The 27,935-nt window shown below is 37.7% G+C and overlaps 1 protein-coding gene across 2 annotated transcripts; it reads right to left on the bottom strand.

Moving 5' to 3' along the window:
- Positions 1 to 1,973: 1,973 nt before the first annotated feature.
- On the bottom strand, positions 1,974 to 27,664 carry WDR41 (WD repeat domain 41). 2 transcript variants are annotated; one of them, XM_021531838.2, is made up of 13 exons: positions 27,568 to 27,664; positions 23,486 to 23,601; positions 20,632 to 20,680; positions 18,866 to 18,997; positions 18,436 to 18,498; positions 17,865 to 17,976; positions 16,453 to 16,515; positions 13,764 to 13,874; positions 12,314 to 12,498; positions 9,419 to 9,540; positions 8,362 to 8,450; positions 4,677 to 4,810; positions 1,974 to 2,900 (listed from the first exon to the last, which is right to left on the bottom strand). In XM_021531838.2, exons 1-13 carry the CDS (start codon positions 27,616 to 27,618, stop codon positions 2,748 to 2,750), a joined length of 1,380 nt encoding a protein of 459 aa, XP_021387513.2. In that variant the 5' UTR covers positions 27,619 to 27,664; the 3' UTR covers positions 1,974 to 2,747. The 2 variants fall into 2 exon arrangements, with proteins under 2 accessions (XP_021387513.2, XP_077646342.1); XM_077790216.1 differs by having other exon boundaries at positions 12,314 to 12,480.
- Positions 27,665 to 27,935: the final 271 nt, after the last annotated feature.

Here is a 27,935-nt window from a genome sequence, read left to right as displayed (position 1 = left end):
TGCACAGATGTAAAAGTAGCCACCTCAGAGTTGTAAAAGTATTAAGAGTAGGTCTGATATTTACTTCCATAATGTGAACATATGGAATTCAGTGTTACTGCAAGGTGGAAAAAAATTTAGGGCATCAGTTAGATGTAAAAAGTCTCATCTCCTCACCAAAATTCTGCTCAGTGCATCTCCCAACAGCAAGTGACAAACTCTCACTTAAGAAAGGAGTAGGATATATACCTATGTGCTCTGTTACACTCAAAGTTCATTCATTAAACAAAGAACTCAGTACTTTTAAGTCAACCACCTTTAAAAGAGGAGACCCTTGGAAGATCTACTGCCAAAGGAGTGTATCTGAGAATAATGGCAATTTTGGTAAATATAAATATTTATACATGCATGTAGGACTATTTAAAGCTGAATTACATCCCTGTAAAATGCACAGCAAGTTTTGTGACTAGAACTGTTCCGTTAAAAAGGTCTTTTTCTCTACCAGGAATTCACTTAACAGCAGTTAAATAAAAAGGAAATAGCTGTTCTCATGATATAAAAAGAGATAACAAAAAATACGACCTTCCTTCTCTCTAGTTATAACTGATGATAGCAGGAGGCTCTCCAAAAAACCAAAGTTTCATAAGCTTTCACTGTAAAGGTGCCATAACAATGTATACACACAAGCACTATATAAAACCAAATAGTTATTTTGCAATTAAAACAAGGAAGATCCAAAAAGACATTTTATCTCCCCAACTTCTCCTGGGTAAACCAAAAATGCAACATCTGCTGAAGAAGACAAGCTGAAGCAATATAAACTTAACATGCTTTCCTCTCTCAAGGTTAATACCATACACCCAAAGGCGTGTTATCCTCAGCTGCAATCCAAATGCCTTTCCTACATGAGTCAACAGAATAGTCAGCCTTCGCAAAGACCATGCAGCTCAATCTTTAACACTGATTTAACCTCCTTGAATTGAAAGGAGATGGTAATTTAACAATTCCTCCATCTGTTTTGTGGTTTTGAAATATGTTATTCTGAGCTCTATAATCAAGTAAGATTAGCTGTACAACCTTACTAAGCTAGGGAAAAATTACAAGTCAAAATCTTACTGCCCCTCTGCCCTTCATTCCAGGAAGATTACGGTCTCATAACAAGACTCAAGAGACAAAGGCGGTACCACTCTCCTTCTAAGTGGTGGGAGAAAGGAAAGTGCCCATGGTTGCTGCGGGAAGGAAGTCTGTAAGACTCTTTGGTTTCTTCTAGGAAGCTAGGAGCTTTCTCCTTTTGCTTCTGCTCTTGCGAGAATCTGCTTAGCCCTTTGTTTTAATCACACTTACTGCTACCACTGTATCTGAAGTCTGGAATTACAGCCATGTATTTTCCTGCACTGAAAACAATTCTCATTTATTCAAAGGGAAGAGATGACACTGAAAAGTTGCACAAGACTTATTCCTACACCATTTAAGAGCTGTATCTTCTGAGTAGACCTGAGGACAGTAGCACCCTCTTCTACATAGTTTTACAACCACTAAGTTCCCAAACTTTCCCTTTTCCTTAGCTCTTCTTTGTTCAAATGCTTATGTACCACTCATTATCTTGTCCTCCCTCATGCTTTCTTTGTATCAGATCTGGATTTAACTTTGCTTCATTTTTTGGTTTGTTGTTTTTTTTTTTTTTTTTCTGGGGGGGAAGGGATTATTTGCTTGTCTGTTGATTAGTTTTTGCTTTTGTGCTTTGAGCTTTATGTTTTATTTTGCATTTCTTTCCCTACTCCTGTTTATCTGCTGCTATCACAGACTCTTAGTACCTCTGTACTTAGCTACTTATTTTTTAACCCTGAAATACTCTTTATCCTTACAAACTTGGTGCAGATTTCTCTGAAGTCAGAGTTCAGTTGAGAATTTAGTATTCATATGGCAAAACACAGATTCACTACTATTGAAATATCAACTCCTACTGCTTAAGAAAGAATTTTACATTCTGAAAATTCATGGTAAGGCAAATGCTTTTTATTAGATACAAATTAATTTGATGAATGCACTATGGAAAGACCAAGCTAAATTAATCACACTAATTGCATGCTAAACTTGGTAATGGTGTAATAGTAATGCTGTATAAACTCCAGTAATGTAGGCTAATCCAAGTAAAATTGCAGCTACTACTAGTAAGCAGTTTCTATGTACCTCAGTTTGCCAAAAATCAGAACCTGACAAATTGGCATTACCTACTTTTTTCCTTTTTCTTACCATTTGTCCAGGATATTAACTTCAAATGCAAAATTTCTATTTGAGAATGCTTTCTTTCAGGGCTTTCCGTATACATACAAATCTGAGGCATCAGTGAAGAAAATTTCAGCTTCTAGAAATAAATTAGATAGAGCAGAAAGCTGCAGATTTCTTCCCATGCCTTCTTCCTGCACATAGCACTGTGGATGCCCTCAACTGCTTTAATTATGATATATCTAACGTATTTCATAATTCTTAATTTTGACATTCACCCATGATAATTTTAAACATTTGGAATAATATTAGAAACTATTTAATGAGTCATCATTACCTTCAGTCTTTCAAGAGAACACGATTTCTGCTGACGGAGCATAACAAAATTCAAAATCCTCCTTTTGAGAAGAGTAGCAACTAAAAGAAGTTCCAGTACAACACATGACATTAAGTGTAAGCCCTACAAGCAGTCAGATTCCCAGATTCTTTACACTCATGTTTACAACACATCCATTTTACAATACAGCCTGTATTCAAACAATTTAAAGTTTGAGCTGCAAATCACCATTTTGTGCCAATTTTTGAAAAAGTGTTAAACTGCGGAGGCTAGATTCTCGTTCACCATCCTTCCACAAAATAATGAGGTGGTCAGCAGAGCATGTAGCCAATCCCAGTTCACCAAAATACAGGAACATCTGCAATGAAACAACTATTATTACCATAATGCTTGCACAAGATGGTCAACTTGTTTAATTATTTAGTGCACAGCTGAACTAAACAAACATATGTATCTGAAATGGCTCTGCTTATAAATAGGAATACAAAATTACATACTGTATGTTAGAGATGCCATAAAATTGCTACACAAAACCAAACTCTTTAGTCATTTAATACTGAAAGATCTCAGTCTAAAAAAAGCAGTGAAGCCTTACAGATAAGGAAATTAAAGGACAGAATTCTGAAGAAGCTTGTTTCAAGTAAGCAGTACAAGAGTGAATTACTTGCATGAACTCTGATCTGGTTTCTTGGGAACAGAACACTATCCCCCCTCCCCCCTGCAACACACCAGAATACTAGCAGCAGACCTGGAAAGACCAAACAGCTGTGACAGACACAGGCCTAGTCACACAGAGGAAGTCAAGAAACACAATACTGAAGCGAAGTACAGCACCAGTGGAAGGGTTTTGCAAGACCAATGGAGCTGACTAATCATGAGTTAAACACATGACTTCTGAGATCTTCACAAGACTGCCTAAAATTAACCACTAACTGCAGTTCAACGTGACAGCCAATGGAACCAGTGATGTCACTATGGCCAGTTTGTTAAAGGGATCTGTCTGGAGGAAGCACTCAGGCCAAAGCCTACCTGCCCTGGGAATGGTCACTTAATAGCTACAGGGTTCCAGTAGACATAGTCTGCCAAGTCTTCATCTTGGCCATCACATTTCATCACCACTCCACATTTTCTTTCTCGACAGCTCCCGTCTTCCCAGAGTTTAAAAAACCCCAAAATTTTCCGTATGTTGAACATTGCAGGAAATCACATCCACCATCATCTCCATTACTCCTTTGCTCTGCATCTCAGCCAAGACCCAACATTTGCCTCTCACCTTCTTTGTGTCACTTGCTGAATTACACACTATGCCCTCTTGCTTAGATAGCAACCTTCCAAGTGGATAAGACCCTCTCCAACAGTTTTTCAAAAGACAGATGGCAGAAAGGGAAAGACAGCTTTGAAGAAACCCCTTTAGCAGAAAGGTTCACCTCAGCTATTAAAGAAAAGCTTTCAGGTTTTAGCAACAGTAGTCTGAAATCCAGTCTGTCTCATGAATGCTTGTGAGCAAAGCTACTCCAGAACCACATCATCCCCTTCTAACTGCTCTACCCCCTGCTCCTGCCAAGAATGTATGTAGAAGTCCACTGTAACGAAGTGCTTTGTTGCCCCAATAAGTTGTGACAGAAAAGTGTGGAGGGAAAATGCCATTTAAAAAAAACACACACTATTTTAGGCAGACTGAAGCATGGAATAATACTGGTAGTACTGCTTAAGTTAAAAAAAGACCTCTTTAATGCTCACAGCACAGAGGGCTAAGCAATTACTCTGCGTGTTTTGGTTTGGGTATTTTTTTTGTAGGAGCCCTTCTTTAGATTGTAAACTTAAGATGAAATCTGGGTATGTACATGGTTCCCAGCTGTATTGTCTGCAGTCTCTAAATGAAGCCAAATACTCTGTCAGATTATCTCTAACATTTATGTGCAAACACAGCCATCAGGCATCAGTGAGCAAGTAAATTGTCATTAGAATATTAAATCAGTGTGTATTACTGTTTTCACACTGCACTAAAGATACAACAAAATGTGCTCCTAGCCTCCAGAGCCCAACAGTCAAAAGGTAGATTTCAAAAAACACTGTGAAATTTATGTTACTTACTAACATTCACTTTTTCTCACTCTTACTAAAGCTGACCTACCTGCACAGCTGATGAATGACCAATCAAATCACCAACCAGATCCAAGAAATACACAGGTGTATTCTCCTGCATCTTCTTAGCAGCTTGGTTTGCCTGCTTGTTTGCCCTTCCAAATCCCCACATGTTGAAAAACCCTGAGAGGGGAAAAAAATCTCTTATTTTGACAAAAATCACAAATACCATTTATTTCTTCCAGCTAAAGAGAGAATTACAAAAGCCACATAAAATCTAAAAGCAGGACTCACTGTGTGGCAGACAGAAGCACTGTACTGTGCAGCCCTTTAGCATCTTATTATTATAATAATTATAATCAAGATTATTCATCTTGAGGGAAGAATGAAACAAAGCTACTTGTCCCACTTCATGTAATTTAGAAAACATGCTGAATTACACACCTGGATAACGCAATACACAGATTTAGGAACAAATACAAAGACTTCCTAAAAGAATGAACTGAACAGCAAAAGTAGATGCAGGACAAGTTAGTGCAGGTGTTTATCTTTGCTCTGCCCTCCTAAATTGTTACTTGTGCAAAGAGCACAAAAATGAGGCGCCAATCTCCCTTCTGTATGTTCTGCACTACAGCATCTAAGTGCCAGTCCATTGCCTCCTTCCTTCAGCAAAAACTATCAGCAAATGTGGAGTGTAAAGACAGTACTCCACATGTTCCATTTAGATTGCACAAAAGTACGCAGCCACAGCCCCCAGAACTGTGTAACAGCACTGAAACTAGTAAGAAGGCTGGGTTCTGTTGACAATGCAATTCAGACTTTATTCCCAATCCTTCTTTCAGTGCTATCAGCACATAAAACTAGAATTGTGCTAAACTTGGTGCAAGGGAGATAACTGGTGAGATGAACAGCTTCTCAGTGGATCCGTAGAATAAAAATAGTGCAAATCAACAGCAGTATCTCCCTAAGGTTTTTTCCAGACATCTTGATTCATAGGATGTATAAATTTCTAATGTGAAACCAAATACCACTTGTCACTATGCAAATCAACCTGTCATCAGCAATGCTGAAGATAGAATAGTCCTGAAAAAGTGTTTCTAAGTCAACCCAGGCAGCAAAAATACATTTTCAAAAGTTAACAACAAGAGATGAATAGCTAGGTAAACAAGATACACCAGGAAAATTACTCACACCTTGAATAAAAAAAATTCCTACAGAAAAGCAACAGTCTGTTGCTGCTCCCAGTCCTTGATACAAATTATATTGTCCACGGCACCTGCTGAAGACCACAACTGCCAGTGTGCAGGGGAGCTTGGTCAAAGAGTAGCAAGTACTACAAAGGAACTGTTATTACTCAAGCATAAGAATGAAATACACAAGAGATGGAAGCAGGATCAGGCCATTTGAAATTAATATAGAGAGGCTGTAAGAGTAAATAAAAATGAGACAAGGAAGGTCAAGACCCATCTGGAATTACAACTGGTCAAGGGTGTCAAAGACAACAAGGGCTTCCTCAAATACATCAAGAATAAAATGAAAACTAAGGAAAATGTGGACTTGTTACTAAATGGAGGGAGGGACCCTGTAGACCAGAATGCAGACAAGTCAGGTACTGCACTTCACTTCTGTCTTCAGTGATAAGACCAGCCCTCAGTATTCTCTGATCCAGCAGACCAGGGTAATGCTGGAAGAAAGACTTTTCCTGTGGTCAAGGAGGATTAGGTTAGAACCCATCTACGCAAACCTGACATTCACAAGTCCATGGGCCCTGAGTGGATGCATCCACAAGTGCTGAGAGCTGGTGGACACCATTGCAAGGTTGCTCATGATCATCTTTAAGAGGTCATGGAGATCAGGAGAGGTGCTGAGGACTAGAAGAAAGCAAATGTCACCCTGGTTTTCCAAAGGGGCAAGAAGGAGGGTCTAGGAAACTACCAGCTAGTCAGCCACACCTCAATTCCTGAAAAAGTAACAGAACATTTCATTCTGGAGACCATCTCTATCTACATGGATGAAAAGATGATGAATAGGCAGTATGGGTTCAATAAAGGTAAGTCATGTTAGACCAACCTAATTACCTTCTACAATGAAACAACTACTTGGATGGATGACGGGAAAGTAGTCTGTTGTCTAGGGGAAAGTAGTGCATATTGTCTACTTAACTTCAGCCGGGATCTCAACACTGTATCTCGCAACATCCTCATAGACATACTCAGGGATGTGGGCTGGATGAATAGACAGTGAGGTGGATCAAAAACTGGCTGAACAACAGATCCCAGTGGGCCAAAATCAGTGGCACAGTTGGAGCCCTGTTACTGGTGGAGTCCTCCAAGGTTCAATACTGGGCCCAGAACTGTTTCACTTGTTTATCCTTGACTTGTAAAAGGTGGAATGTGCCTCCTCAGCAAATTCACTGGGAAGACAAAGTTGGGAGGAATGGCCAACACTCTGGAGTACTGTGCAGCCCTTCAGAAGGACCTCACCAGTTTGGAAATGGGCAGAGAAAACCATCTGAAAGTCAAGAAAGGCAAATGAAGAGTCCTGCACCTGGGGAGGAACAGCCCCAGGCACCTGCTGGGGAGCAGCTCTGCAGAGAAGGACCTGGGGGTCCTGGTGTCCATGAGCCAGCAGCATGACCAAGAATGCCAATGGTATCCTGGGGTGCATTAGGAAGAACATTGCCAGCAGGTGATGGAAGGTGATCCTGCCCCTGTATGCAGCCCTAGCAAGGTCTCCCCTGGAGAGTGTCCAGTTCTGGACTCCTCAGAACAAGCAAGCAGGTCAAGCAGAACGCTGCAAAAATTATGAGAGGACTGGAGCTGGACAGGCTGAGGACAGTGGGCCTGATCAGCCTTGAGAGGGGACCTCATCAATGTCTATCAGTATCTGAAGGGAGGTATCAAGACAATGGACCAGACTCTTCTCAGAGGCGCTGAGTAGTAGGACAAGAGGCATTGGGCAGACACTGATGCACAGGAAGTTCCACCTGAATAAGAGGATGAACTTCTTTACTGTGTGGGTGACTGAACACCAGAACAGGTTGCCCAGAGGTTGTGTAGTCTCCCTCACTGGGAATACTCTAGAACCATGTGGACACAATCCTGTGCCATGTGCTCTATGTGCTCCTGTTTGAGCAGGGAGGTTATACCACATGACTCAGTGTAGAATCTTTCAACCTTATCCATTCTGTGATTCTGTGAATATCTACACTTGGGGAAAATGCTCCCTGTAACATAATCAACTAGCTCTGAGGACTGCAGTGCCCAGAGGCAGTATGTGAGCTTGGATACAGCTTCAAACCAAGTCCCAATATAATTCCAAGTTCAAAGAGGAGATGTGGAAAACTTCTTCTTTGCTGCCAGCTGCTTATCTGCAGCTTTTGTCACAAAGTCCTGCAGTTACTTATTCTTGTATGGTAAAGAATCCAGTACTGTCTGGGACAAGGAGGAAAGGATCAAGGTTTGTCAGGTGGTTTTTTTTAACCGTCTCATACAACTGTAAACTGTAAGTAAGCTTTATGGCACAGCATTGCTTCAGCTGGACCTTTTAGCATCCCAAATCAGATGTTGGAGGATTTGAACACACACGCTCTCTTCAGTTTCCCTCCCACACCTGTAATCAGTTGGTTAAACAAAAGACATTATCTCTCTTTAAAAAACCTGAAAGCTTCTCTATTCCTATGTGGTGAATACTGGATTTTTAAATGTTCCTTTCACTCCTCACTACTAGCAAACCTGTTGGAACTGGTTCAGCTGGCAGCTGCTGCTTTTCTCTGAGTTCCCAAATGCGCACACTGCCATCTTCTGAACAGGAGATCAGCTGCCTGTAAAAACAGTTGATAAGCAACACTGTCATGGACACTTACCTGTGCAAATCATCTTGTCATGCTTCTATGAAAGAGACAGTAAGTGCCTCAGGTTTACTAGAACTCTTAAATGTAGCAGGGTGTACAGATGTTCCACAGAAAACAAATTTCATTAGTAGCAGAAGGATAATAGATGTTTAGAATAAGTGGAAAAATAAACCTTTTCAGCTCCATATTAAAAGCATACAGCTATGTAACCCAAAACACAACCAGTCTAGGCTCTGCAAACACAGTTCCTCTAACTGGTTTCTGTAAGTTTACGTTCATTAAGCAAAATCCTATTTTTTCTTACAGAAAAATAATGAAAGGAAATGTACTCTGTTTCATTACATTTAGAACAGCTTAGAACACATGCATTTATAAGACCAAGACCTCAGTTTTTATCTTCTGGAAGATTTTTCCCCATTGAACAAGAACATAACAGGATCTAATACTATTATCTATAGTATATTATAGCATATACATATATATGAAGCAACTTGTCCAAATTGTCTGTCAAAACAAATTCCAGCTAGAAACTCTGCACTAAGAAACAAAAACTGCAAGTTATTAATTTTTGTTAAAACATTTCAAGTATTATAAAATATTTAATGAAAAATATATTCTGAATATGCTATATACCTTTGCCTTCCAGAAGTAAAATGCCATTAAGCTATATTTTCACAATACAGAAAAAAGTGCTTAATCAAATCTGATTTTGAAAATAGTCAAGATATTTTCAGCCTGTGTACCAGTAATACTGGAATATAGGTTTTCCCATTGAATTACAATGACAAATTTTCCAAAGTCAGATCAACAAGCTCTACCTAATAAAAGCAGCTCAAATTGAAAATCAAGTCCCTGCCCTGGAAACCCAATGTAGCTTTGCAGTCTGTCACTAGCCACCCTTTTCTTTATTGCATTAAAAAAAATGTACTATTCTGTACCTGTTTGGAAGCTTCTCAATGTGCAGCACAGAGGAGTCATGAGCAGTTCTCTGGCAGGCAATCACACGCTTCATTTGGAGATTATATACGTATATGCCTTTCCCAACAGCAGCAAAAACGCACTGGAAAGAAAATTCAATAGAGCAACTTACAGAAACAGATACTGAAAGATCACCTTGCATATAATGGATTTCCCATGATACTATGACCTAGCTTGCTTCCATCCTCATGTTACTGCTTTACCCCAAACATATGAAATTAGCAAATTATAAAAAGAGATGGATTTTTTAAAAGTAAATGTGGAATATAATTTTATATTCTAAGCAGTAATTTTTAGATTGTCCTTTTATCCTGTTCCTCACAGTCTAATCAGAAACTAAGGATATTAACCAATTAATACATTTCTGTAATTAAATGCTTATGTTCTTACAGTAAAATAATGTCCCATGCTTTGAAAAACTCTTGTTTTATCAATAAAACTTAAGGTTTATTCTTAGCTGAAGATAAAGATAGATAAAGAGACCTTGCTCAAGCATTTGAGTTCCACTTAATTCAGAAAAGGAACTCTCTCATAGTAAAGTATTACACAATACTGCATCTTGCATCCAATGCTCTTCTTCAAAAGACTGCAGGCATTCCATCTCATAACCATCATGACCCAAAGACATCAGAAACAAATCCTTGGACTTGGACCACTTCACATCTTTTGATGAACTTAAAAGAGGACAAGTGTACAATCCTGTGTATGTACACATGATTAATATTCAGCTCCAGAGAAGAGTGCAAAATGTTTCCATTCAGTAAATGTTTTTAGTTTTGAACATGCCTTGTTTAGTGCTCTCGAACACTTCTCTAGCCAGCAGCCAGCTTCCCTTTACACAACCCAAACATTATTATCTCACACACAATTCACACTACACATCTGTCAACATTCTGTACAACTTGTAACCTACGGTCTTTTGACTAAGGTTTCCTATATATATTCATCATTGTTTTGACATTGTTCAAAACTCTCTGTTCAGGTTTTTATTCTTTTTTTTTTCTCTTATGTGTATCTGTTGTGGGAGCACTGAAACTGAACAGATTTCTGATACCACCACTACCAAATCAAGACAAAAAAACAAACCGCTGAGTCTATTATCCTAGTTTTGCATAAGGTTCAAATTCAATGGCCTTCCACATAACTCTTCCACCTTGAGCCATACAATCTTAGAGCTTTGCAAAATATGCTCTTCGTGGAGCATTCTTCTTTTTTCACAAGCCCTGGCAAAATCCTGGTCATCTCAAAATCCAAGAAAACAAAACATAAGAAGCATAAATTGTACAGTTCCATTAACAGGCAAGCTAAACACACATATACCATGACAGCAGATACACTCCTTAGCACTGTTTCCTAGTTTTGAAAACCTTTACCATTCCATTTGTTTCTGAATCATGTTTTGCCTACAAGTCAGTGTCAAACTAGACAAGTGTATCTTCTCCAGCTACCTGACTACCAAGTCTGGAAAGCAGAGAAAACATGTATTTTACAGTTATTTATATTTTACCTATTTTTTTAACATGAAGAACAGTGTTCTGCTTTGAGGTAGCACATAACAAAATAATACCTTAGACAAATACATTTCTACACCACCCTTCAAGTTCCTTAAGAAGCTTTACAATACAGACAGCACTACCTTAAATGCACCTTTTATTTTGCCGCGTTTAAGAACACTAGATCCACCTGTTCTTCCCATCATTCAAAACTCTCACAATGAAAAAAAAGAAAATCACAGCAATTTATTTAGTTCAGTTCCGTGCATGGAAGAAAGCCTTCAGCAGCCCCTGATTCCACACTGAATGTTTTGACAACTTCTGTCCTTCCTCAAATTCTTACCTACTCCCTTAAAATACATAATATGTAGCCTTCAAGTATGGAATCTGTGTTTTGAAGCCAAATTACAGAACTACCCTAAATAAAATTAACTTTTGGCTCATTGATAACAAAACCACTGGAAATCTCATCTTTGAAGGCAACTACATCTTTTTTAGCCCCCCAGATCCCACAGTATTTCTCTCTCCAGGGTTTTAGGAAAGTTCTATTCAGAAAGAGGCAAATGCATCCGGCAACTATTTGGTCCTTACCCTATATTCAGGCTTTTACACAGCTTTTATTTTGTTACAGCTTATACATCTGAATCCATTTCCAAGAATCTCTTCTTAAACATTCTCAATAACTGACCTACATTCCCCAAACAAAATCCCACTTATTTTGCCACATTTAATTTAATGTTGGTAACATTTCACAAAATTAAATATCAACCTGAGTATTTTTAGTATTTGCTGTATCATAACTGAGTTACAACTAAGTATTCTGACCAAGAACTTATCTCTAAAGCATGAATATAGTAGACAGGCTCTTGGAAACATATTTGAGTATACAATTCTGTATAGTCCACCTGAACAGAAAGCACAATACTGATTTAGTATTTAAGCATAGACATATGCCTGCTCTAAAATAGTACCCCATAGTATTCTTATAGTAACCTCAGCTGTAACTGCTCAAACAGGTGTATTACTGGGAAAACTGTATTTCCAGAGGCTGGAAAACAAAAGATGCATGCCATTATACACACACCCATATTTATTTTTCTCTAGTGGTACTGTAAACAAGTAATAAATCTTTGTTAGTCAAAATGAAATGCTGTTCTTACAGTCCATTATGTTAGTTTCCACACCATCAACATATTAAACCCTTCATATAAGTCAACAGCCAGTATTTTATATAAAATAGCTGTGCATATTTAAAAGAGGCTTTTCATATTAAAACAAGGAAACTGAAAATATAAACCACTTAGTATTCAGTGGTAAGACCACCCTAGCTTACTTAAAGTAATTTACTCTGAAGCTTTTTACCTCATCGTCAGATGTCAAGTGTTGAACTGAAGATTCATGTGGGCTTTGGGATAACTTTATTTCTGTTTGTACATCTGGATGGACAGAGGAGTCCCAGAAGTTGCACTCAGATGCCTGCTTTGTCCAGTCAAGTGCATCCCAAACTATTAACTCACCTATGTAAGAACCTGTCACAAAAGTCAAATCTGAAGGAAAAAAAACACACATAGAAATCTCATATTAAAAAAATAAATTTCACACAAAACTACAACCCTAGCTAGAAAGGGAAGACAGCCCATTTATGTGTAAAGCTATGTAGAATGTGCGGTGCATAACTGACTGGACAAAAATATCTCTCTTTGAGTAAATACTCATCTAATTACCTGATATAGCTCAGACAAGCTCTTACGTAAAATTAGAATTAGGAAGGAGAACATTCACTGGCCACAGTGCACGGCACAGAGTTGCAAAGGTAAGGAACACCACCAGAAGTGTGTACAAATATCTGAACTTCATTTCTACATACAAAGCCTTTCTATTCCTTGGAAAAGCAGGTGTACAGACATCCCACACACACAGCTAAGTATGTCTTTGCCATAAATAGATATACTAATCAAAAATCAAATGAATGAGTTAATGACAATATTGAAGTAGTGGCTGATGACTTTATCACACATGGAAAGGAACTTCTACAACAGTATTTAATGCAGATAGCATGTCATCTTTTGAAGCCAAACACTGCTTGCCTTTCATAATCAAAAAGGAGAAAATAATGGCAACAGTTAAGCTCAGAAACATGTACCATAGAATCCAAGTTTTCTTTTTTCCAGCCTCCTGTTACCTGTGTAACACAGCCCCTTTGCGCCAGGCAGACCCAAGGATTAATACACACTCTCTTCCCCCAGCAATAATACATTTTCCTGGCTATGGAGTGCTCCATAAAAAAAAAAAACTCACAGGGAACAAAAGAGTACAAAGGGCTGATATTTGCATCAGAGCAGACAGAATTTCAGTATTACCCTTATGAGCAGCATAGATCATATCAGCTTCCAGACCTTCTCTACAGAGGACCTATATGCAGGCTCACATCTGCAAACTCGAAATCTCCAATTACCTTAGGACTACAACTGCAAGAGCCATGGCATCGTGTATCTCATTTTAAGAATAAGAAGGAACAAGACAAAAAATGTAGCATTTTTAACTTTCACAACAGAAAGACCAAGAGTTCCATTTCCATCAATGACATGAACACTTCTACATTACAATTCGCCTGGTTTCGTTTCATTACAAATCCATAAACAAAGGAATTATATTTTGTCATAGAGATATACCTTTGCAGCTACACAAAAAGGTACATCCATTGGTTACTAAGTTTTACTCCAGTTAAAACTTTGGTTCAAATAAAAAATCCATAGGTGAAATATCCCACTGGTAACTAACAAAACCAGTAACATTATAAAATTACTCTTACCATTAACACTGATTAATGATGAAATGTTATCCTGATGGTCAACAAGGCGCTTTACTTCAAGGATATTCCAAACTTCAGACCCATTGTTAGAAGCACTCAACCTAAAAATTACTTCAAAGATAGCAAAATTGTCAAAATAAACTTTTTCATTTGGAATAAGATGGAGCTATGCCTAAATAAAACAACATTTTCAGAGATATAAATTAAGCATTTTAAGTCAGACCATGTAAGAGCCACTTATGATCACTCATAACATCAAGAAACAGGAAGCACTTACTTCAGTGTTACCATTAAGGCCTCTTAACCACAGCAAATATAGGATAAAACACTTCAGCCTAGTAACTCTCAAATTCAGAAAACTGGTCAAACCCAGAAGTGAAAAATATCAGACTCTATGGATATGTTACTAAAAGTGAAATAAGTTTCTTCAGGACTCATCTGTCTGAAATATTAATATTCAAAAACAATGCAATATCCTCTAGTACGGCAACCAATATAGTCAGAAATTAAGACTTTATTTTAATCAGGCTTGTCATTTCTTTTCTATCTCAAGGGTACTACAAAAGCTACTCATTAGAGCTTTGGATAGTTAGAGATCTTCAATACCTCATACTTCAGATCCCAGGATATGGAGGCTCTAGAGAATCTGAGTATCTGACAGCTCAGATAAGCAATTCCAGACCTTCTCCAGAAGAATAAATGTCAACTGCTGCAAACAGATCTGTGGACAGGTCAGGTGGCACTAACCCTGAGGGAGCTGATGGAAGAGCTCACCAAGCTAATCTCCATCATTTATCATAGTCAGGAAGGTTCCAGTCAAATAGAGGCTGGCCAATGCGATGCCCATCTACACAACTGGTTGTAGGAAGGACTGAGGGAACCACAGCCCTGTCAGCTGAACCTCAGTGCCAGAGAAAGTGATGAAACAAATTATCTCGAGTGTGATCACACAGCGCACACAGGAATCAGACAGTGTCGGTTTAAGAAAAACAGGTCCTACTTGATCAACATGAGCCAGTGGGTGCCAAGGTGGCTCAGGCCAGTGGCATCCTGGCCTGTGTCAGCAACAGTGTGTCCAGCAGGACCAGGGCAGTGTTTGTCCCCTTGTACTTCATACTGGTGAGGCCACAACAGCCACTGGAGGTGACACCTCCAGTTCGGTGTTCAGTTCTGGGTCCCTTATGACAAGAAAGATACTGAGGTGCTGGAATGTGTCCAAAGAACACCAACAAAGCTGGTGAAGGGTCTGGAATACAAGTCTTATGAGAAGAGAGCTTGGGTTGTTTAGCATGGAGTAAAGGGAGACCTTTCACTTCCTACACCTACATAAGAGCAGGTCATGGCAAAATGGGCATTGGCCTCTTCTCACAGGCCACAAGTCACAGGAGAAAAGGAAGTGGCCTCAAGCTGTTCAAGGGGAGGTTCAGGTTGGACATAAGGAAGAATTTCTTCACTGAAAGGTGTCCTGGTTTGTCAGATAAGCTTGTATTCTATTTGCCATCTGTTGGAGGTTGGGCAGGTTTATTATCTCTTCCAAGAACGATGGTTTACTCCAAAGAGGTAATCATTTGTTAATGGGCCATTGACTGACTCACTGCAGGCCTGGTAACGTTACACCATCCCATTGTGAGATGCTCCACCCAGAGGGGGAAGCCAAGCACTCTTTTATTGTATAAAGTGGTACCTTTTTGGGAGACAGAGCAGCTCTCTCTTTGTGGGATTCCGAGAGAAGCAGCTCCTTCAGCGGGACTCCCAGAGAAGCAGCTCCTTCAGCGGGACTCCCAGAGAAGCAGCTCCTTCAGCGGGACTCCCAGAGAAGCAGCTCCTTCGGCAGGATTCCCAGAGAAGTGGCCGCTTCACTGGATTCCCAGAGAGACAGCTCTTTTTTTTTTTTTCTCTGCTGGATTCCCAGAGGAAGACCAGCCCAACTGCCACCAGATCTTCAGAGAAAACTATACCATTCTAAAGATCACCACTTCAGCTGCAATTCATCAGCCACTGCAAGAGGAGCAGCTATCATTTCAACTGGACTGATACCAACACCCCAACTCCTCAGGGTGTCAGGTTGTGGACTTTATCACTAGTTTTGTTTGTACCAATTGCATTTGCCTTTTTAAATTGTTATTTAGTTTCTCCTAGTAAAGAATTGTTACTCCCATTCCCATATCTTTGCCTGAGAGCCTTTTAATTTAAAAATCCTGGTAATTAGGAGGGAGGGAGTTTGCCTTCTCCATTGCACAGGAGGCTTTTGCCCTCCTTCACAGACTCCTGTCTTGTCAAACCAAGACAAAAGGGTAGTCAGGCATTGGAATGGCTTGCCCAGGGATGTGGAGGACTAAGCATCCTGAAGGTGTACTGGATATGGTACTTAGTTCTATGCTAGTTGGCAAAGTGCTGATTGGCCAAAGTTTAGACTCAATGATCTTGGAGATCTTTTCCAATCTTAATGATTCTATGATTCTAAATATAGAAAAGTTTTGTTTTGTATGTCATGCATATTTCTAAAAAATTCTCAAGTAAGATTAGCATAGTCTCCTGTTTGTCAATGGTGAAAGAAAAAAATGTTGCTGACCACACCCTAATACCATTTACTTTTCCTATACAATTCTAGCAGAATGCTCTGCACACATATCTCTGATAAGCAGCTGTTAAGGAGGAGCACGAACACTGGAAAATGCAAGATACTCACTTAGCTCTTTGCCAACTGCTGCTGCAACACAATTTTTGGGCAACTCAACCAAAGTACTGATACCTTTGAAAAAAGAGGTAAAAGGATATTAACTGATTATAAGAAAACACAACAAACAGCTAATTCCTTATTAACAAAATTTTTAACAATCTTTCCACTTATCAAAACCAAAGTCTATTGCCTGAATTTAAACAGCATCAGAAATTAACATATTATCTCAAACAGAGGTAAGGTCAGGAGTTTTGGTGCTGAATCAAGCAGAATTTTGAACATCAAACTTGTGGTGAAGCTGAAAGGAAATAATATTTTTATTTTAAATACAATTAAGATATTTATGTTCTAATGCTGGACAGTATTAAAAACACAATGACAATTATTGAGGCTCTAAATACAGGCAGTACCAAAATTATTAGATACTGATCCTACCTCAAGTATGCAGAATTCTAAAATAATGTGCAGAGCAAGATGAAAAAGAATAAAACATATGATAAAATACCCAGCTTCCTATCATCTTTCTTTCTTCATCCTGCACAGAATTTCCCCACCCTGTGCCAAAGAACCATCAGAGGAAAATTCCCCAAGGAATAAACAACCTCTTTCCCCACAAAAGTCAGAGATTAGGACAGAAGAGAGAGCTCATGCCATACATTCCATTATTCCTTCTACCAAAGTTTCAATAGCACTTCATACTAGGCACCACTGTCCAACTGGTATTTAGCATGATATTTCATAGTGAATCAAAAGATGTATTTATATCCTCAAGGATTCAGAAGGCTTTGCCTACCACTACTCTATTCTATGACAAAAATAAGGCAAATATCAGTTCCACCTTTGAATGTGACTCACAGCTTTGTAAGCAAGTAAGCATCTTGGTAAAGTATAGCAATAGCATGCAACAATTTTCTTCACATTGACAGATAATACAGAAGTTTTTTAACAGAAAAGTATGACTGACAGTCATTTCTGATTATTATATAACTATCAAAACATGCATTTTCTACATCAGAAGTACTGATTCTTAACAATAAAAAAGTAATCTTTACTGTTCTACTATTACAAAGCTTCACTTAGAAATATAATAAAACTCCCACTCAATCACACAAAAAGCCAATCAAAGGATTTGGTACATGTTACAGCAAACACAAAAATCAGCATCTGAGCTCTAGCCCTGTAGAACAAAATAACGTACAGTTACTGAGATCTGAGATACTCTAAAATTCAAACAACACAGAACATTAAAAACAGTCTTAGTTCGGAAACTATTAAATCTGACATTTAAAAAAATAAAGAGTGGCTCTAATACATAATGTTATCGTTAGAATTAAAATGAATTTTCCAATTGGTTTTGCATCATTATACAGATCCATTTTACTTGCACTTTAACAGCTATAATGAGTCATTTCCATTTTTACCTGCATCAGTAAGATGACTGGTCTTACACAAGAGATCTAAATTTTGGTTCCAAACACATAGATCACTCCCTCCAGACAACCATACATTCAGTCTTTGAAGAACTGTCAAACACTGCAGAACAAAAATCAGATATATTTCTCCTGCAAAAGTTCTTCAGGGAATTTCTCAGTGAAATGATCATGAGCTTTAGTTAGATAAATCTGTAAGTACTATGAAATACAGTATCAAGGTCTCTGAGAAATACATATTTAATTACATACTAATATGTTAAATTTTTCATCAAGAGTGTAAAACCTTTAAATGTTGTAGGTCGCCTTTTCCGACACAGTAGTAAAACCAAGTCACAGCACTACCTTTGATCTACATTCTTTCAAAAAGAAAACTGAGGTATATAAGAGTTCCAATAAAAGTTAAGAATTATGCCCACTTCTCAGCCACTCATTATGTACCTATTCTAAAATAAAGCAATGCTATTCATTCTAACACACCTGCCCACATGACCCATAAGCCAGACATAACAGCTTAATGTATAAAACAAAACAACAGACATTCACAGGTTTTCCTCAGTACCTTCACAGTAGAATGGAAACATGACACTTTTTGAACCTGTCTGCCACTAGCGCAGTCCCAAACCTGTCTTTATTTATTAAGGAAACTGAGAGGTTTCTATGTATCCTAAATGTAAATGCTCTTTTGGTAACTAAATGACAGATTAGGAAAGAGGTAGGCAGAGACTCAAGTCTCCTAAACCCTGACAGTCTTCTCAATATGGCCTAAACTATATATTCATAAAGGCCCATTATGGATTATTTTTTTTTTTTTTGTGCCAAGGGTTGTATCTACAAAAACTAGTCAAACCCCTGTGTAATACAATTACACCTAATGGGTATTGGTAGGCATTAAGTTTTGAGATGGGCTGCAGCCTGTGTCAGTGCTATCTCTAGAAGTAAAAACACAAAAAGCCCATAGAATTTTAAATTCTCTCCAGATCAAAGGATACAATAACTGTTCTGTCAGCTGATGCTGTTATAATAAAATCTGTTTTTTCTTCAGTAACATCTGATGAAGAAAATGGTGCTATAGCTGTAATTTTATGTGTGTGCCCATGAAGTTCATAAAGTTTTTCTCCAGTCTGAAAAAAAAAAAATGAAAAATTAAGGTTGAAATAAAAAAATGCCTACAAGTAGCATAAAATATAGGTATTAAATGACTTTTTAAAGCAAGAATTACTATGAGTGTAAAATTCTTCCTTTCTAAAGACTTTTAAGAATTTTCTACTTACTACCTCAGTACGTTCAAGATCTTAAATTAAATAACATACTATGAGTAAGTTTAAAGAAGTAGAACATAATGCAAATTATTCTCCAAGTAAAAAAACCCTAAAAGCCCTTAAGAACAAAATTCTGTATTAAACTCATTTACTTTTAAGGCAAAGATTGGCTAATCATCCTTCTTAATAAATACTATAGCAATTCAAATTTGTTGACAAACCCTTACTTGAATTTTTTTTTTTTTTTTTAATCTTAAGTATTGGAAAAACCTGACCTATATTTATGGCCAACCTCCTGCCAGATTTATTTACTATGCACATTATCTACAGATTCAAGGGGGTGCTTTAGACAACTACAGCTACTTCCACTAACATTTTAGTTAAATGGTAAAACCCTACAAACAAACATGCAGAAGAAACATACAGCAAAAATACAGGGTAATTTTAACTGCAAACTTCTTGACAGATGGGGATCAATGTTTTAAATTAAAAGTACAAAGATTTGCTTTAACAAACAAAATAGAAGTCCCACAGAAGTAGAAAATGGAACTCAGTTCATAAAGCTGGCTATCCAAATGAGTTTTAAATTCACAAGCTGTTCAGAATACTGGGCATATATATTCACACACATGGGTTTTAATAGTAAAATCCCTTTACTTTTCCAAATTATAGAATTATAAAATTATAAAAGGTCCTCAAAGCCAGCAAAGCACTAGCAGAAACTGCCCAAAAGAAAAGTTCCAAGTCTCTTATTCTGATCATTATAAATGTCACATAAATTTTTTCAGAATATTTAAAATAAAATTTAAAATCTGCAATTTTTGTTTCCTCAATTGGAAGTTTGATACACTGTAGACCCTTCAGGCTTCTTTCTAAACAATGTATACTAGACTTCCTTAACCTAGGTCTAATCCTCATTGGTTCTCTACAGTTTTGTCAATTATATGGAGAAACAGAGCAGTAAAGCAAAACAGCAGGTGTCACACTTAGAGAGCACTATTTGTATGATAAAACTAATGTCTTCTTAAGGTTTTCAAAAGTTCTAAAAAAGTTTTTATCACAGCAAGAAACTAAGGGCCAGTTCGTCATGAAATGTTTAAATCCTACTGACTTTGGTATATTTTAAATACAATTTTTTTGATAGCTCTCCATTAATCAATCATCCTAAAGAGGTATTACTAATAGAAATACTGAAATGTATTTAAATCTTACATGTATATAAAAATCCTGGCAAGTCTGGGATCTTGCTACATATTTGATGAGTTACTAGTCAGCATTTCAGCATTTACAGGAAACACAGAATAAACTTTCAAAGAGTAATTAAAGTCACAACCTCATACACACTTCTGCTTTTAAACAGAAAATCACTTTCAAACAGTAGCTCTGAAGCAATTCTTATTTATTCCACTTTTTTTGCTCCTAGACATTTCCACCCCTTCTCTACAACTTCTACCTTGTCCAGAGCACACAAGCCTCTTCTAAAATAGACAGCTAACCTGAGCATTCCACAGAAATACGATTCCATCATCTCCTGCAGATGCAAACCTGAAAAAAAACAAACCAAAGAACCATAACAAAATGAAAACTTCATTATAGCGTAATATAATGGAAAAGCAGTAAATATTTATGGAAGTAAAAATGCTTACAAAGATATATCAGATTCAGTCTTTAAAGAATAAACATGTATTTGTAAATCCTAATTACAGTTTCTAAACTGAAATAGTATATTTAAATAGGTGATTATCAGCATATACCTAATATAAGAACAGGACTTAAGAATTCCAATAGTGTTATAAAAAAGCATCTTCATGGGTCACCTCAGTCTTTTCCAGTCATGATCGCCATCATCTATAACCTTGTCTGTTTCCTGAAGGAGCAAGAAATGGTCAAATGATCAACAAAAAAATCTATTCTTAAAATGTGTTATGAACTCTGTTTAATTTAATATGTCTAATTCTAGAGTATTACTTGCAGTTTTATCTCAGTCCAGTTTTTGGCAGACTCTTGCTGGGGCTTAGCCTTCTTTAGTGATCTTACAATCAATATGAGCCTTACGTCATATTTAAAAAGTACAAGAGCAAAGAAGAAAAAAAAACAAAAAAAAAAAAACAACCAGCTTTCTGTTACATTCATAGAGGATTTATTTAGTATCTTCAAAAACCAATATGAGAAAATTTTCCACTCACTGGTTTTAGCTGAGCCACTGAGAAAACAAGAAAATCCTTCTGTAAAATTCTCACTAAGATGATATTATCTAAAGACCTGAAGCGTGAAACTTGGCTTACAATAGTTGACAAAAAGCACACAATGGAATAGCTGCAGAAACTAAACAAAAACATTTCAGAAGCTGAGTAACAATACTAGTCTTACTAAAAAGAATCAAGTGAAAAATATTGTGTGTTTAACAATATAGAAAATACCATATCCTTGATAAATAAAATTTAGGATTACTGCCAGTAACAACTGAAACAACTCTATTAAACTCCTCAAACTCTCAGAATACTAACCACCTATGCAATTCACTCGTTATCCATATGCTATTTCATAACCTATCTTAAACATCGCAAATAAGGCTTTAGTTTTACAATGATTATCATAATTTTAGCTTTAGTAATTTACCTGCCTCCAAATAAGGGAGTCCAAAATGGTAAAAGATTTCTTTTTATAAGACTTCATGTGCAAGCTAAGAATACTGTGGTGTTTCTATAAAGATGAATTACACATATTCACTTTACATTTGAGAAAAATATACTTTGATAAAGGATTATTTTACTAACTTGCCTGGGAAAAAAAAAAGACTGAAGAAAACACACAAGATTCTTCCATTTGAATGCATGAAACTTTCCTCACATAGATATATGTATTTTTATGACATTTAAAATAAAAACCAGCAAGATAAAAATCTTCCATGGAGTCTTCTGTGAAATTTTATTTTTATACATATATAGATATATGTAACATTAGAAAATAAGATTCTGTGGGCATTTCTGAACTGGAAGACACCACTAGCATGGTCACTTCCAATCAATGTACATGGGGAGGGAGACAACCTTCCTTCATTAAACACCTGCTGTCCACTGCAAGGATATAAAACAAACTCTTGGTCATATTAACTTCATGCAGTGTATTGATGGTTATATTAGAATTTCCCTTCTGTGTCTAATCTGTAAAAGATATAAACTACTACAGCTCCTTAACAGAGATAATCTTGTCTATTACTTATATTCTTAGTCACTAGACATTTTCTAATTCTCCACATCAGTCAAGAGTCACTACATTTTATGACTAAATAAAGACTCCACAACCTTATTTTTAAGGAAGAAAATTATTTCTTCTCTCATAAAATTATATTAAATTAAAGAACATGCAAGGTAAATTTAGAGAAAACTAAAATAGAAACTAGGTTGTAATGTACAATTGTTATAATTCATTCTCTCAGTCACACTTCCTAAGTGATAAAAGAAAATAAAATTACTTCATCTTAGGCAAATTTCCAGTTTTTGGATAACTCTGTCCTCAGAAGATAGATAACAGTCTTCAGAAGTTACAGACAGAGATTGTTAGGAAGTATACAGAAACGTGCATATATCTGAAACCTGAAGGAGAGAAACAAAGAAACTATCAGGTTTCAAACAAGTATAGCAAGTTGAACCAGATCAAACTGGAAGAGACTTTTAATGCAGAGGTTAGGCATATGGTGACTTGTGCTAAGTAGTCATTCTGAATAAAGTAGCTAAAAACTTTAAAATTTGCAAAGCTAAGAAAACTGCATTAACTAAAGCTCAAGTGAATTTAGCACTACAGCATCAAAAGAAAGTGCAACAAAAGATCAGAAAGAAAGGAAAAGCAACACTCGTTGCTGAAGATGTCATGTCCAATTGCTACAGCACATCTGTAGGAGTCTACTACACTCTTTCATAGAACCAGTAGGTAAAGCAACAGCTATCCTCAATTCTGAAACATAAAACACATGCATCCTGTTAGAACAGCAGCAGGTAGTACTGCATATTGTCCTGTGAGAATCTATGCATGTACAGAAGGCAGCACTCAGACCAGGAACAGACTGAAAAAGAACAGCTGAATTAGCTAAAGGAGATTTTTACAAACAAATGAATCTTTACTGAGAAACGTAACATTATCACCATCATTTTCTCATTAAAGTATTACTTAAAAGAGAAACCAAAAGATACAGTAACATAGCAAGAAAAGGGAGTATACATCCCTTGACTTAACACCAGTTTTTCCAGCTCTCACCCCGCAAAAGTAAAAAGACAGGATTAAAATGTTACTACATTTTTACAAACATATTGCCAAGGACATTGTGAAACAATTTGAAATGTCATTTCATACCTGCAATCATCTATTTGCACTAGAAATCGCACTATATCTTGATGGCCTTTCAATACAAGGAGCTCCGTGTAAGGATTCTGTATTTGTTCTTCACCAATTGTCTGTACAGAGGATTTCTAAAATTCATAAAAAAGGAAGTTAATTTATTTTGTACTAATGCAATTATTTTCATCAGGTCTTCACAATGTCTAACAATCTACATACAGATCCACGTGTAAAGTTTCTGAAATACCATTTTGCCTTAAAGAAAATCACTATAAAATAATAATTTTGTTATTTCATGTAAATAACAGCTTTCTATAGTATGTATTTAAATTACAATATAGCATTTTCTTTTCAACAAAAACATTTTGTACTGATTTAATCGTTGATACAGTGAGACTTGAAAACCCAGCTCAGTTATAAGCTGTCATGTGAAGCCAGCTTCATGACTGAATACACCATACATTCAGTTTTTCATTAAAGTACACCTCTTACGAGATGGCTGTGAAACTCTCATATCTTTCATCTACTGTTCAATTTTAAAATCCTATATAAAGACAACATATTTAAAACAGATAAGGACAAATGCTGTTCTGTTCCATAATATATAAATCACCCGATGGTACTCTATTCACAAAATACCAAAGCAAACTGCTTAAAAAAACATAGAGAATGATTAATCATTTTATAGAACAGCATCTGCAATTACCCCCAACTAGACTATTAATTAAAAGAACAATCAATCACTTGGAGCAAGCTGATCACTAGGCAGGGTCAATAAAATACTGCATAGAACTGCATTTTCAAGGCAGAATGGTTCTGCCAATCTCAATCATCATTTCATTTCAAGACAACTTTTTTCTAATTTAGATCTTAAACATTCTGAAACAACTTGTCAGGTTGTTTGTTTTTTTTTAACCATCTAAATAGCTCAGTGGTTACTCAGTGACAATACCCTCTCCCCTTAGATTTATCTTACACAACAGTCAACATCATACTATTTCCAAGACTCTCCTCTCTTTGAGAACTTCAATAGAATGTACACTGTAAAAAGAGCAGCTGCAGAATGCTGTACACCCAGCACATGACAGGTAACACCACATGAAACACAAACATGTTATCCTCAGAAAGTTGAACTTTTTCTTGCAGGATCAATAAATTATTTTCTATTACTTTGATATTGATACTATGACAATATTCTTCAGAAACTAAGAATGACACTGTTAATAAATATGGATAGAAAGAAACCTGTTTTTTTAAATGAAGAGTTATTAATTTTTAAATTAAGCTCTTGTGATTTTATCTTGATTTTGTGCTACCTGATGCATTTCATGAAGCAACTGTTCCTCATTTTTTGCAATCACATGAGAACAGCAGTTCTACTTTAAAATAATACAAATAGAATATGCATGGCTGTAATAACAAATTAAATAACACGGAGTTCACCCATTATAAGCTAATCAAAACATTTCTCTAAAAAAATGAGTGTTCTAAAAATCCTAAGGAAATCTCAGTATAGCAATACTACAATCAGAAAACATACATTAAGAAAAAAATTTTAACACCATTCTGAAAGTCTCAGAATTTGTATCATTAACACCCCAAATCTACAGTCTGATGCTGCTTCCTGTTCAATACAAGACAGTGTTATTTCTTTTGAACAACATGTCTAATCTTAACTCTAACAAGGCCTGTGAATACTAAAAGGTACAGTGCTTATAAGGTACTTATGCATGAGAACAAAATAATATATTTTTCCCAATAAAAGTCATAAAACAAGTTATGCTGTCTTCAGATCTTCATTGATATTTACCCAAGTGTTGGGTTACATGAGTGTTCTTTCTCTGAAGAAATCTATTTTTCTATACAAAGTACTAACTGGACTCTCCTGTAGCAATCAAGTTTTTGGAGGTAAAAGCTGAATATTGATGTTAATGGAATCTATTCCCAACATGCATATTTTTATGCATGACCTGTAAGCAACATTACAGTAATCAGAAAAAAAAATTCACCTCATCCTCAAAACTTCCCAAGATGTGAAGCATTTACAAAGTGAGGTTTTCAAAAGCTATTAATGAAAAACATAAGATACGAGAGTACACAGGAAAACTGAACTATGGACCATGGAGCATGACAGATTAGCTCCTATGGACCACGATGCCCCTGCACTTGAGTGCTCCCACCAGCAGAGCCACCCTGCCTAAGACGAACACCATGGCTGCCCAGCAAGTGAAAAAATTCTGATTCCACAGTTAAAAAAAAAAAAAAAAAAAAAAAAAAAAAAAAGGGTAAGGAGAATTTTCCATTTCACAAATTTAGACTTAGGACAGCTTTGCCAGAGGCCCCCTCTATTCACCCAGTGCAATGCCATTCTCTAACACAACTGTCTGAAGTGACACCACAGGAAACAAACACTGTAAATCCACAGCCCACACACTGCTGTGGGCTTTCTTACCTATTGCAGAACTAATGGTGACAAAGATGATTACATAAAACAATATTACATCATGCAGCAGGGGAAAAGTCTAGGGACTAACCCTCAGCAATACTTGTTCTTCAGATTTTTACCTGAGAAGCAAAATTATTACTGTCATTCCACAACTCTGTGAGAGCAAAACAATGAGGAAAGAAGCCCTGTGGATTGGATTTAACCAAGGTATGAATGGCAGAATGGAAGAAGTGGGCCATACCTTGATTTGTGCTCATGCTTTATTAAATCACAGTATATAAATCAAAGCCAGAGTCTAAACTTTGGAGAGGGACACACAACAATGCGGTTTCTAGCGCATCTTAGAAAACTGCATTGTATTTCCTATCCCCTTCTAAAAACAACTGCACACAAGCCTGCAAATGTGACTGCAATCCAACTGGCATTTTGACTGATGACAAAAGTCAGAGGTATTTCCACACATTCCAACCTGGTGCAGATACAAATTAAGTACAGACCTTTAAAGTCAACCATAACACTGGCATAACTTGCTCACAAACAGCAGCTGAAAAATAATTATTTCGTCATACTTGCCTAGACTACAAAAGCACGAAGTGCATGGAGCACAGCAATACTTTAATTAACTCTTGTTAAATCCATGCTGAGAACTTCAGCAGAGTCTTAGAGACATGAAAACTCCAGAAATCTCTCCCTCTAATCCAGTAACGTTACTTTTAATCTGAGCAGCAGCAAGGATGTCAGTGTATAGTGCACTCCATAACAAAGTATATTTCATGGATGAGGTACTAAGAAGAAATGCTGGAAAACTACTACAAACTACTGTGACACGTAAATAACAACTTACTGCCTATAACTTACATTATTGACCTCAGTGTCCTGACAGCAAGACTTGCAAGAGCTGCATGAAACACACCATAACTCCCGCAAAGCAGGAGCTTAGCTCAGTCGTTCTGCTGTTCACAGAGTCAATTTGGTTGGGAAACACGTTTGAGATGGAGCCCAGCCTATGATAAACATCACCTTGTCAACTAGACCACGTCCAGTCCTTAAACACCTCAAAGGATGGTGATTTCACTGCCTCCCTTAGCACTCCATTCCAATATCCAATCACTGTTTCTGTGTAGAAATTATCTCTGATGCTCAGCCTGAATCTCCCCCGGTGCGGCTGGAGACGGTGTCCTCATCCTGTCGCTGGTTGCTTGCGACAAGACACCAACCCCCAGGACTAACCCCTCTTTCAGGTAGTTGGAGAGAGTGGTAAGATCTCCCCTGAGCCTCCTTTTTCCCAAGATAAATCCAACCAACTAATCCTTTTCCCTCCTTTTTCCCCAAGATAAACCCAGCCGAGCCCCCTCAAGGACTCCACACAGGACTTGAGCTCCAAGCCCTGCACCCCGACACGCTCCAGCACCTCAATGTCCCCCTCGAACTGCAGCCCTAGACACAGTGAGGTTCGCCTCTGTGCTTCCCCAGCTGCCCCGTTGCTCTCCGTAACCCGTTCTATCGGCCCGACCGCCTCGCAGGCCGCGACCCGGCCCGGAGCACGACCCATCCCGGGGCCAAGACCCGCCCAGCGGGAAAGGCCGCGGCCCGGCGCCTCCCGACAGCACCAGCCCCAAGCGCCGGGCTGCCCGGGGGCCGGCTCACCCACCTCGGCCGAGCCCTGCGGCTCGCGGCCGCCGCCGATCAGCCAGCGCAGCATGGCGGCGGCGGCGGCGGCGCCCGCCGCACCGGCAGCCCGCGCAATCGAGCGCCGCGCCCGCGGGCGGCGCCGCGCGCGGCATGAGCAGTCGATCGCCGAGGCGCCGCGCCGTGAGGGCCGTCCCGGGTGTTCCGCGCGGCTTCGCACGGCGGGAAAGTGAAATATTTACCGGCCTGAAATATATACTGAAACATACTGAAATATATACTGTCTTCCGGCCTCAGAGAACACTTTTGCTATTACCTTCTACCGTATTGCATATTAGCACATTACAGTTATTGCCATTGTATTGTGACGGTCTCCAATTGTTTTCTGAA

This window comes from Lonchura striata, chromosome Z, assembly GCF_046129695.1.
Source record: "Lonchura striata isolate bLonStr1 chromosome Z, bLonStr1.mat, whole genome shotgun sequence".
In the NCBI taxonomy this organism is placed as follows: domain Eukaryota; kingdom Metazoa; phylum Chordata; class Aves; order Passeriformes; family Estrildidae; genus Lonchura; species Lonchura striata.
The sequence above is the reverse complement of the archived record's forward strand: the minus strand, read 5'-3'. Positions and strand labels throughout refer to the sequence as shown.